This window comes from Camellia sinensis, chromosome 3 (assembly GCF_055761805.1).
Source record: "Camellia sinensis isolate YWXY chromosome 3, ASM5576180v1, whole genome shotgun sequence".
NCBI classification, from domain to species: domain Eukaryota; kingdom Viridiplantae; phylum Streptophyta; class Magnoliopsida; order Ericales; family Theaceae; genus Camellia; species Camellia sinensis.
In genome coordinates this window covers 112,536,627-112,548,110 of record NC_138963.1, presented here as the reverse complement: position 1 = coordinate 112,548,110, position 11,484 = coordinate 112,536,627, and the positions used below count along the sequence as shown (strand labels likewise).

The following is an 11,484-nucleotide window of genomic DNA, read 5'->3' as shown; positions in this document are numbered from 1 at the left end:
GAGGAGACTCAGATGACCGAGGAGGACGTGGAGAGGTATGCCCGCGGCTTCCTCATGTTCCTGTTCGGGACTACTATCTTCGCCGACCGGGCGAACACCGTGCCTCTCTGCCTTCTCAGCGCACTGGTGGACGTCCGAGACATCTTGCACTACGACTGGGGCGGCGCTGCTCTGGCCACCCTGTACGGCTATATGAGCTCGGCTTCTCGCGGCAGCGGCCAGCTGCTCGGAGGTTACTGGCGGGCTTGGGAGGTACATTTCTTCTCCGCTTTTCATTTCTGTCCGATATTCTCTGTACTCTGTACACTGCGCACACTGCGGTCTGCTTTACACTCACTGTATACTGTACACACGGCACACACATACATTCTGTTTCACACTGACTGTACACTGCTCACACTGTACACTGTACACAATACACTGCACAACACACGGCTCTGCCATTTCTGCTTTATTCTGTATATCCTGCTTTATCTGATGGTCATACTGACATCCGTTTTGCAGTTGTGGGTTTACGCCTACTTCCCTAGGCTTGCACCCGTACCAGTCGCGGAGCCTCCTCCGGCTGTCCCGTTCTCGAGTCGCTTCGACGGGAGATGCACCCGGCGACCACGGGAGACATTTGGCTTCTTCCGCCGATATTTTGACACCATCACCCCGGCCGAGGTATGCTTTACTTTCAGTTCGTTTAGCTTCGCTTTCCCACTGCATGTTTCAATAACAGTAGATAACAAACTGTCTGTTACTTTCAGATCACATGGCGGCCATGGGCTTCGCTGCCGTCGGCGATGCGGGGTCGGTTCCCTGGTGCTGAGGAGACCTCGCGTTTCCGGATTCTGCTTGAGGGCCCGGTCTGTCAGGCTTGGTACCTGGGGGAGCGTTTTCTACGCCAGACCCGTGGGTTACCTGAGCAGATAGTCCCGGCTCACCCTCCTGTAGAGATGAGGGAGACCGAGGGGCTGACCCCTGAGCAGCTGGATGATTACTCCATCGGCTGGGAGGAGGCCGGCTTCCGAGGCACCGGCGACTATCAGGAGTACGTGCGGACGTACCTGATGCGACCTTTGAGCGGCCGTCGAGCAGAGGGGGCCAGGCCTGTAGCATCGGCGGCTGGGGCCGGAGCGGGAGCAGGGGCTGGATCTTCGAGGAGGGCCCGAGTCCGTGGCAGGGGCGGAGTGCGGGGTGGACGAGGAGCTGGCTGGCCTGCCCTGCCCGCTGTACTGACTTTCCAGGGGCAGGGTGGGGCGACCTATCAGATCCCCTTCGCCCCTCCACCGGCTGGGCATGAGTTCATTGACATCCCCGACCTTCCGCCGGTATGTATCACTGCACTTCGTACAGTTATTTCATTTCAGTTTACTTGATATTCCACAGAATACTAATGCATCTGATACCTTTGCAGGCTTCTTCTGAGTACACCCGTCAGTCGTTGGCGATGAATGCCTCGATGATGGGGATGCTCCAGCGGACATTTGACCTTCTAGCCGTCTACAGCATACCGGTATGTCCTTCTGACACTGGGCTCAAACCATTCATTCACTGCTTTACATAATCTGATGCACGGCACAACACCTGATACACTGATCTCACAGTATTTGAACACTGCATACACTGCATTCTGCACTAAACTCTGTACTGACAAACTGCTCACGGCATTCATACACTGTACTCACACACTGCATTCTGCACTGATAAACTGCTCACGGCATACTGATGCATTTCCCTTTCGTGTACTTTTCAGCCTCCTTTTCAGATTCCCATGGCGGGAGGTGCTCCAGCTAGACCTGCTGTCCCTGCTCGGGGGAGAGATGAGGAGGGTCGGATATTTCCCCGTACCAGGGGAGGGCGTACTCACGTCGGGAGTAGCTCGCGAGCTCCAGTCCCGGACGACGACGACGAGGAGTCAGAGGCGGAGGGAGGGTCATTGGAGGAGGAGACCGGAGGCGATTCTAGCTCGGGCTCTGACGACGACGCTGATGATGCCCCTGGACCTTCGTCCAGGAAGAGGACCAGGACGGACTGACGGCCCTTGGAGTGATCGACACAGATGCAGATTTTTGTTATCTTTTCTTTCTTTCTTTGTACTTTTGTTTTTGGTTGGTAGATAGATTACCTTGTACTGCCGCAGGCAGATTTTTGCTTCCAAAACTTGTACGTTTGAAAAGAAAATGAAATGAAACGGACTTTTTATCTGAAAAAGTGTTTACATTTTCACATTTCATGCATTGCATCGCATCTCATCATGTTACACCTCAATGTAAACGAAATTGATTGGTTATCTGGAAATTGAACACTTGCACTGCAACAATCAGATAACTAAACAGCCAACAGCAAAATAACCCAAGCAACCCACTGCCTGATTCTGGACACACAGCCCTTACTCTGTTGGGGATTAATCTGTATACAGCCCATAACACAGCATTCGATTCATTCTGCACACGGCAAATTCTCAAGCAAACAGCCCAATCTGACAGGACGGACCTCAAAGATGGAACCGGTTGGAGTCGAAACACGCTCAAATGTAGAGAATGGCACAGCATTCTGAGCATAAGCGATTTTCGAAATCGAATGAGGGTTTTTCAGACCGGGATATCGAGCCTACAACTGAACACAGCGGGGAGGACTCAAACGAAGAGGTACACGACCTAAACACAACGAGACACGCTCGGGAGAGACTCAAAACAAAAGACGAGACCGCCAAATGAAAGAGACACGACACACAGACGCGTAAACGAAGATGGGAGACCTCGGACCACGAGGAGCCAGTTCAAAACTGGGTATTGTTTCCCACCCTTTCTCATTTGTGATCCTCACATCACTCGACTCTCAAGCTCGGATTTTCTCTCAAAACCCTTTTCCTCACTTTTCTCTCAACTTACACCTCTCTATTCTTCAATCTCTCATTTTTCATCCCTCCCCGGGGTGATTGATGGATGAATAGAACGGTGTGGGTTCATGCTCAATACCGTTAGCTCACAGCTATTTCTTCTGGCGGGCAGAGCGCTTTTCTGGCAAGTACGTCGGTGACGGGGGAAAGACAGAACGCCTGGCTCAACTATCCCCCTAGTTCATCATTTTAACCATTTTTTGTTTTTGCTTTCTACTAAAACAGTTTTGATCAAAACGAGAGTCGGATTAACGTACTTGTTCGATTTTTGATTTGAAAAGCGTGCAAGTCAGGCTGCAAGCACTGAAAATTTTCCTTTTGGGGTCCAAGACAATGGTCCAGTTTTGGAAAATAAAACAGTTTTCGAGAAAATAGTCAACCTCAGTAAAAATTTTCAAAAACTATTTTTCAAACAGCTGATGCTCAACAAGCATGGAGCTTACCCTTCGAGATGCGCAACCTCGGATCGGAGGCAATGGCAAATTGCCCCTGGTTTGAAGGGGGGTGTGAGAAGCAACGGAAAGTTGCCCCTAGTTTGAATGGCGTCTCACGACGGCTTGCGGCAACGGAAGTTGCCCCTTGTTTAGGATGGTGCCGCAGCAGTCCGCAGACAGTCTTCATCGGCAGTGGTCGAGCTCTTGGACACAGAGATGACGAAGACGGTCACAACAAATATATGGACACAGTCGCCTTTGGAGGGCGTTGGCGGCTGGACTTTGAGATGAAATCGAAACCATTGCATGGACTGAGACGCTATGAAAGCGTTGGGGGTTGGACTTCATGATGAAGTTGCCTACGTATCCCAAACATGGGAATCAAGCCTTACGTAGTTCCGGTTAAGGTCCACTCGGGTATTTTAACCTTCACTTTTTTAGGCTCTCACTTTTGCCAAGGCGCCCAATGCGGGTTTTCGACCTTGCGAGCTTCTTTTCATTTTCTATTTCTTTTTCTCTTTCTTTTTTTTCTCAATCTTTCTTTTTGTATTTTTCTATTTTTTTGTATTTTTCTCTTGCTCTAACTTTTGCCTGGGCCGCCCTTCCGGGTTTTTGGCCCAGCGAGCCTCTCAAAAGGTAAAAGTGTAGCAAGTCCATGCCAAATGGTTATTCTGTATTGAAGCCTCTCTGTGTCTAGGAGAACAGCTGTTGCACTGATTTGCGGAAGAATCCATCACGGTTGCTCCACGAGCTTCTTCCGACGAGATCTACTCCTTCTGATTTGGCTTTTGGTGCCTCTTGTTCAAGGGCTGTTTCGAAACTGGCCACACGGGCCTCCTCCAACGGTTGACTGTTGAATGTTCCGGATGAGTTCGAGGTTCAAGACAACAGGTCGAATCTTGAGGCTGAGAGCGATCCTAGGCTGCGCAGTCTCAAGAGCGATTCCACACAGGTCTTCGCAGGGCCGCGTAAAACATTTGTTTTTGAAAGTTTTTAAGAAAGTGACAAATCGCTCGCGCCGAAGATAGTGTGGAACCAATCTGGATCAGGCCAGGGTCCTTCTCAGTACTCACGCCGACAAGCATGATTTCACTCATAAAAAGGCTTAGCACGCCTTTCTTTCTCTCAAAATGATCAAAATTTTGCAAAACCCGAGGAATTCCTTCCTCTTCGTTTTCATCACCGCAGTGTTCAAAAGTTTGTTTTTTGAAAAACTTAGGTTAATGCAATGAGTTTGGGCACACAGGAGAGCAGGCGAGATGTACTGTCAGCCCACTCAAATTCTCTGGTCCTTATGCTGAAAGCAAGCATGAAGGTTGAGATAGCAACAGTTGTTTCAATCGGCTCTGTTGGTGCAATTGGCCCCTCGGCAGAAACAAACTCAAGACAAAAACAGATAGTAATTACAAAACAAGACGGTGTTCGGGACAACAACCCTAGAATCACCTGGTATTATATACAACGGGGACTGACTCGATACAACAAGACAGACCCTTAAGCAAAAAAGGCTGACTCAAGACAAAGAGACAGACTCAAAACAAAAGACTGACTCGACATCTAAGCCAAGATTTACAAAACTCGGTTTCACCGATGCTCAAAAATGCGTGCCAGACGCTTTATCCAAAATGTACCAAATGTTGCCCGCAGGCGGTTCACTTTACATACTCGCAGTATCTGAGCCCTCGAAATCCAGCAACTGAGTGGTGACGGGCTTGCCTGAGGTGGGTGGTAGGATAACCTTGTTGTCAATCAAATCCTGCACTTCATGACGAAGGTGGGAACATCCATCGGTACTGTGACCGGACTGTTGATGGTACGCGCAGTACAAGGTAGCATCATGAGTGGCGGGGAGATTCTTCGGGAGTGGCCGGGACTCCAAAGGCTTAAGATGCCCATTCTTTGCCAATATCAGCAATGCCCTAGACAAAGGCATGTGGAGGTCGTGAAAGACCCTGCGCCCTCGGGGCAGGTATTTTGTATTTTGAGGATTCTTGCCAGACGCGCTGGCGAAAGGATCAGCTGGTGCTGCCTTGGCCTTTTGAACCTTCCCCGGTGCAGGGTTGGGAACTACTGGAATTGTCTGGGCATGACGGGGCCCATCCCGGTTTTCTGTCTGGCTTGAACTGCCCTTGGTTGGAGCGGGGAAAGCATCATCTACAGCTTTGGTCACTATTGCAGATGTTTGTTGCTTGTTCATCCCTCTGGCCTTCAGAGCCTCGACTGCCCACAACAATTGCTCAATGGGGTCGGCGTCTATCTTTGCCTTGTCCTTTCCTTTGGCCTCAGCCTGATCAAGGGTCGGGGTTGGTGTTGGCATGTCGTGGCTATAGCCGGAAGCCACCTCTGGCTGGCTGAGCTCTATCACAATCCGCCCCAGTAGCGGGGGCTCCTGTGGTACAAAATTCCCGGCATACGGTGCCGCTGGCGGTGAAGCCGACATTCCATAGGCGAGGTCTGCCACAGACCTTTGGAGATCGCCTATCATCCCCATCAATTCGAAGGTGGTGGGCTCACGAGCCTGGTATAACTGGGGAGTCCAAACCGGGTGCACAACGGGCGTCCTGGGCGGGTATGACATACTGATGCTGGCCTCACTCTGCGGAGTGGTTCCCTGCTCCGGTGCGGCTGTCATAACCACAATTTCTTCTGAACTTTGTGTCGCCATAAATCTTGCCTCAGCAAAGGGGGGACACTGGTTGTTCTGTATCAACTCTGCCACTCTCTGAACTGAAAGGAAAAACAGACAGCATTTCAGCCCAAACTGATCAAACACGGGCGTAGCCACACAACTGTACCCTACTGCTGATCACTGTTCCCAAATTTCTGTTCCCGAAATACTGAATCTGATACCCGCGGATAACTGATTCCTGATAACTGATTCTCAACAATACTGATTCTGGCGCCTTCAGGCCCGATACTCAAACTCGTAAACTGGTATATGCGTTCCTGTAGAGATACACTCTAAAAGCACATAGCAAGTAAAGAGAACAAAACACCCCTATGTTGGGGTAGGGTTTCCCTGTCCTATTTTGTCAGGAGCTAGGGTTTCACTATGCACACAGCAGTTTCAAACAACCTAACATCGGGTAAGCAGCTTGTCCTAATTTGGAATGGTCACTATGGATCCGAATATGAACTAGGTCGAATGGTCAAAAAGGGTGCCCCGGTAAAACCAGGGTTTGTGTTCCCATACTGTCAGAGCCCATAGCCGGTCAGCCTTATGGACATGCCTTGACAAGACAAGCCTCCGGCAAACCGTTCAGGAATGGCAGATGGCAAACACTGTGTTCCTAGGCGCACCAATGCACATGCAATGCAAAGAAACACATAAATGAAATCAAAACAGGATATCACGAGTTCGAGTCAAACTCTCTAAAAATCCCCAGCAGAGTCGCCAGAAACTGTAGACGCGCCCGCGTGGGGCCTCGCGCTACAGTTCGGACTCGATTTGTGTCACGGTTCTTAATCTGAACCAAAGAGTCCAAATCTGGCAAATCGTTTTGAGAAACAAATTTTTGAAAAAGTAGTGCCAAACATGGACTGCTTTGCCAGATACAGAGTCGCCACCTAAATATTTTTTATGGGAGAATTTAGGAAACCCTGACTCGGTGCCGAAGGCCACATGTCCGTCATCACCGGAGTTGTCTCGGCTCGGGAGCTTGGGTACGATCGGGGAAGGTCAGCTATGAGCACCCCCTTTCGCCCGGTCCGAAGACCGGCCTCTACTAACCGTGATATCCAATTTTGAAAACGTTATGTGTTCTTAATCCAATTATTAGCCTAGCATTACTATGTTATGCGCGCGGCAAACAAGTATAGACTAGATTGCCTAATTTGGAAATAAACATTGCATATCCGTTTAGTTTGAAAATGCTTTGGAATTTGCTACTCGCAAGTAGGCTAAAATACGGATTTCAACGAGTTTTTCCAACTCAAACAATCCAGCGTTCACCCACAGGCATTCAAAACAGTTTAACACATAAGCATCTAGCCACATGTTAAGCATGCTATCATGGCAACATTCACACTCATGCGATATGCTAAAGCATTAAAATACTTACATAGTACTCCATGCCAAAACCAAGAACTTGTTAGCAAACATGCATGATCCAAGTCCATGTTAAGTGCCTAATGCATCGCATGCAAAATGCGATCTAGGCAGGCTCGGCTAGCCCTAAACATGGCATATGAAATGCGATCAACTATCACATAGTCAATTTTTGAATTGAAGTACGAATGCAGTTAGCGTGATGTACCGAGCCTAATGCATACAGTACAAATGTATGGATGCACGCATGCATAGCATAAGGTATGCTAAAATAAATGTGCCCTAATCTACCATCATAAGCAGGTAAGTAAAAGGGAAGGAAGAAGTGAGGTTGGAAGACATACACACCACCCACACACACTTATTACAGATTTGCCCTCGCTCGGAGGGACCGAATAAATATTACAAATTAATTGACTACGCAAGCTAATTAAATATTACAAATTAATTAATTAACAAATTAACTAATTTAGGAAAACAGTAAAACGTCTCGAGAAGCGCGCCGCCATGCGCAAGCTGCCTCTGTTTTCCTCCCTTTCCTCCTCTGGAGGTTGTCAAAACCTCAGGACTACATCCATGGACAGAGGGGATCATCACCGGCTAGATGAAATTTCCACCGGCAGTGTTGTATGGCCATCGGCACAAAGTTGAAGCTGTCGGCAGAGAAAATAGTGTCGGTCGGCACATTACACTGCCGGTCGGCAGAGTATTCCTGCAGAACCTGCAACTCACAGCAACAGAGGGCAAAACAAGGCATGGCAGCATATTTCAAGGCATGTATGCACCAACCATGTCTCTTATCATTGTAATGACTCAAAGGGACATGTGCCTCGGTTCTTGGACCACCAATCACGCATTTCCATGCATGATGGTCCAAGGAACCAAGCATGCAACTTTGGTTTCAAATGCATGCAAACCAATCAAACAAATTAGGCCCAATTCCTATCACCAATTCAAGGAACAAGGCATGCATGCAAAATGCAATGCAACCTAGGCATACAAGCTAGGAATGCAACATGACATGGCAAGGCACTTATGCAATCATGCAAGCATACATATGGCAATGCAAATGAATGGCGAGATGGACTTATACATGAATTAGGCAACTCTAAAATAGGCCTAAAACAGTAGCCAAAAGTGCTAAAGAGTGAAGGCTAAATGGCATACACACAAATGCACATAAGGACCAACACTTAAGCACAAAACAAACAATATTCAAGCACACTTGAAAGGGACAAACATGAACAATTAGCATGCATCATAAGCCTTGAAATCATGCTAATACATGGTGCCAAACCAAGCAACAAATCAAGCCAAGCATGCATCAAATGGCCTAAGTGTTCAAAGCAAATCAATGAGGCATTGAACTACACTTAACATGACCAAACATGGCATGCATTAAACAACTAAAAACAGATTTTTAGCATGTTAAAACAAGGCCAAAGGACTCCTTAGATGGCATCTAAGTGGCCCAAATACAAAGGCATACACCATGGCCAAAACATGGAGCATTGCAACACATGCTTCCAAAGCATTAAAGAGGCATGCAAGGCAATCAAACAAGCATGGAAATGGGACTGAAATAGCATGTGGGATGATTCCAAATCACCAAAACAATGCAAAGATGGCATGCTACACATGCACATACTCAAGGCCAACAAGCCCAAATACAAATGAGCTATATAATGCATGCAAAGATCAACCCAAAAGACTATGGACAGAGCTAAAACATGGCAAAATAAGCACATAAACTTCACAAATGCAAGCCTAAAACATGCTCCAACAAAGGCTAACAACCTAGAACATGTTAAGGCACAAATAAGGCATTACATGGCAACTATGCTAAACATGCATGGAGTTCCAAAACCAACTTGAAATCATATTATATCATGGATATATAAGCATGAAAAACAAACCAAATATGCTCAACACACACTCAAGCATAGGCTTCCTTAAGAGGCCAAAATAGGTCCTCTTCAAGGACAACAAGGAGAGGGGGTGGCCCTCTCCTTCTTGGGACTTCAAAGCATCATCTTCACCACTGAAATCCCTCAAGATTTCAGTGGTGAAGAGACCTCAACACCAAAATCCCGGGGCTAGCACAAAATGGCTCAAAATGAGGCCTTTTGAGGCCTAAGGGTGGTCAACACCCCTCAAACAACAAAACACTCTTAATAAACAATAAAGAGGGCTTAAAAATAGAACTTTTTTATGTTATACAATAATCACAAAAACAGTTCTAAGATAGGTATAAAATTGATGCAAAAAAGGGGGAAAATGGACTAGTTTCTCACCCTTGATGCCTTCTTCAACAAAGATGCTCCAATGGCCTCCTTGAGCTTGAATCCAACACCAAAACTTCAAAACACACTCTTTGGAACCTCAGCTCCAAGAGGAAGGTGAAACACTAGGTGTTTGTGTGCAATAATGAGACACAAAACACCTAGTATGCAAAATGAGAGGAAAAGAGAGATAGGTTGTGTATGTCTAACCCTAACCCTAGAAAACCAGAGCTCTCCTCTGTCTTCTCTCCTCAAAAATGTCTAAAGCCTCTCTCCTCTACCTTAGAGAGAGCTCTTCTCTATATGCCTCTTGTAAAGCTTACAAGACAAGCTTTGCAAGAGGGAGATCCCTCCATACACGTGTATGGAGGGGAGCAAAAGCTATACAGCTGTCTAAAAATATCTGCAAAAGCAGATGAACAGCAATCGGCCGGCAAAAAATGCCATCTTGGCCAAACAAAGTGCCGACCGGCACAAAATAGTGCTGACCGGCAACAAAGAGTGCCGGTCGGCAAACAATATTGCCGGTGGCAGCAAAAACCAGCCGGTGGCATCTAGCCACTGCCGGTGATGGGTGGGGATGGTCTACAAGCCCCACCCTGCCCTTCCAAGGCAGGATGCAAGTGTTTGGTGCAAAACCAGACACTAAACGGTCGAGTTCGGGGATCCTGAGGCAAGGCGCGTGAGCCGAGACCTCCGGGAACTCCAAACGAACACAAACATGGAAGATCACCGTGTGTTCAAACAGTGACGTCCAAGTCTTGAGGACGGTCAAAAATGGGGTGTCTACAACGACTTGGGTCGTTTGTAGCCCTACAAGTGGGTAAAAGTCTGCAAATCACTGCTATGTCAATATGCTCTATTGCGCTCGCGAACAAAGCCTTTGCGCTCGTGATTTGTAATGCTCGAAAAACATGCTTCTAGTACTTTTGTCTGCAAGCCACGAGTAGAGAATCACACCCGTGATGTATAAGCATCGCACTCGTGAATAAGCCGCGATTTAAAAAAGTACAAAACTCAGCTCTCAACATTGTTTCTCTACAGCTCGCAATGAGTCCATCGAGCCCACGATGCTGCTCTGCCTCGGGTCTATTTAAATCAAGACATGCTGAATTATTTTGGACCACTCTAGCAACTCTCTGAGGCATCTCCCATATTTCTTTTGTAACTAAAGAGAGACTATTTTATGAGAGAGAGAGAGAGAGAGAGAGACATTTTGAGGGAGAATTTGTAGTGAGAATTCTATGCATTAATCTCTCAAGTTTGCTTGATAATTCGTTACCTCATAGGTGCTTCAAGTTTATCATCAAGCTGTAAAAGTTCCTTACACTTTCGAACTGAACCTTGTTAGTGGATTCCAAGATTGTATCTTGAGGCTTCGGCAGATACTAAAGTTGTGGCATCGTGGTGATTCGACAATCTTCTTGGTGGATTCCAAGATTATAAGAAGTCTTTAATGGATTCCAAAGCAAGCTCGTCATGGATTTGACACTGTTGTGGATTAAATAGCAGAAGCGGATATATCCAGTAAAGGCGGGACTGGAGCTATTTATAAGTTAAGCAAACTCGTGAGCCTAGATTGTCCTTTGTAAGATATCTCTTGTACTACTCTTACTTCATAGCGGATTATTCGTTTGGTCTAGGGTCCGTGATTTTTTATCACAAGTTGGTAAATTCCAATTATGATTTTTTCACGTAAAAAATCTTGGTGTCGTGGTTGTGTTTTTATTTTACTCTCTCACTCTATATTGATCATGGTTTCATAATTTTTATTAAATTGCCTAAATCGATAATCATGTAATCACGAGACAATTCGAGAATTTTCAAATTTTG

General features: G+C 46.8%; 1 protein-coding gene across 1 annotated transcript; it reads left to right on the top strand.

The window, feature by feature from the left end:
* Window positions 1-503: 503 nt before the first annotated feature.
* Window positions 504-11,108, top strand: LOC145821766 (uncharacterized). Its single transcript, XM_082918330.1, has 4 exons — window positions 504-666; window positions 753-1,316; window positions 1,403-1,501; window positions 10,941-11,108. The coding sequence occupies exons 2-4, from the start codon at window positions 789-791 to the stop codon at window positions 11,106-11,108; spliced, it is 795 nt and encodes a 264-aa protein (XP_082774456.1). The 5' UTR covers window positions 504-666; window positions 753-788.
* Window positions 11,109-11,484: the final 376 nt, after the last annotated feature.

Bases quoted from the DNA above. Each gene is read 5' to 3' on its own strand.
- LOC145821766 (XM_082918330.1), top strand. From the start codon at position 789: ATGCGGGGTCGGTTCCCTGGTGCTGAGGAGACCTCGCGTTTCCGGATT. The intron at 1,317-1,402 runs GTATGTATCACT...ATACCTTTGCAG, and splicing joins ACATCCCCGACCTTCCGCCG to GCTTCTTCTGAGTACACCCG. The intron at 1,502-10,940 runs GTATGTCCTTCT...GTTACCTCATAG, and splicing joins TAGCCGTCTACAGCATACCG to GTGCTTCAAGTTTATCATCA.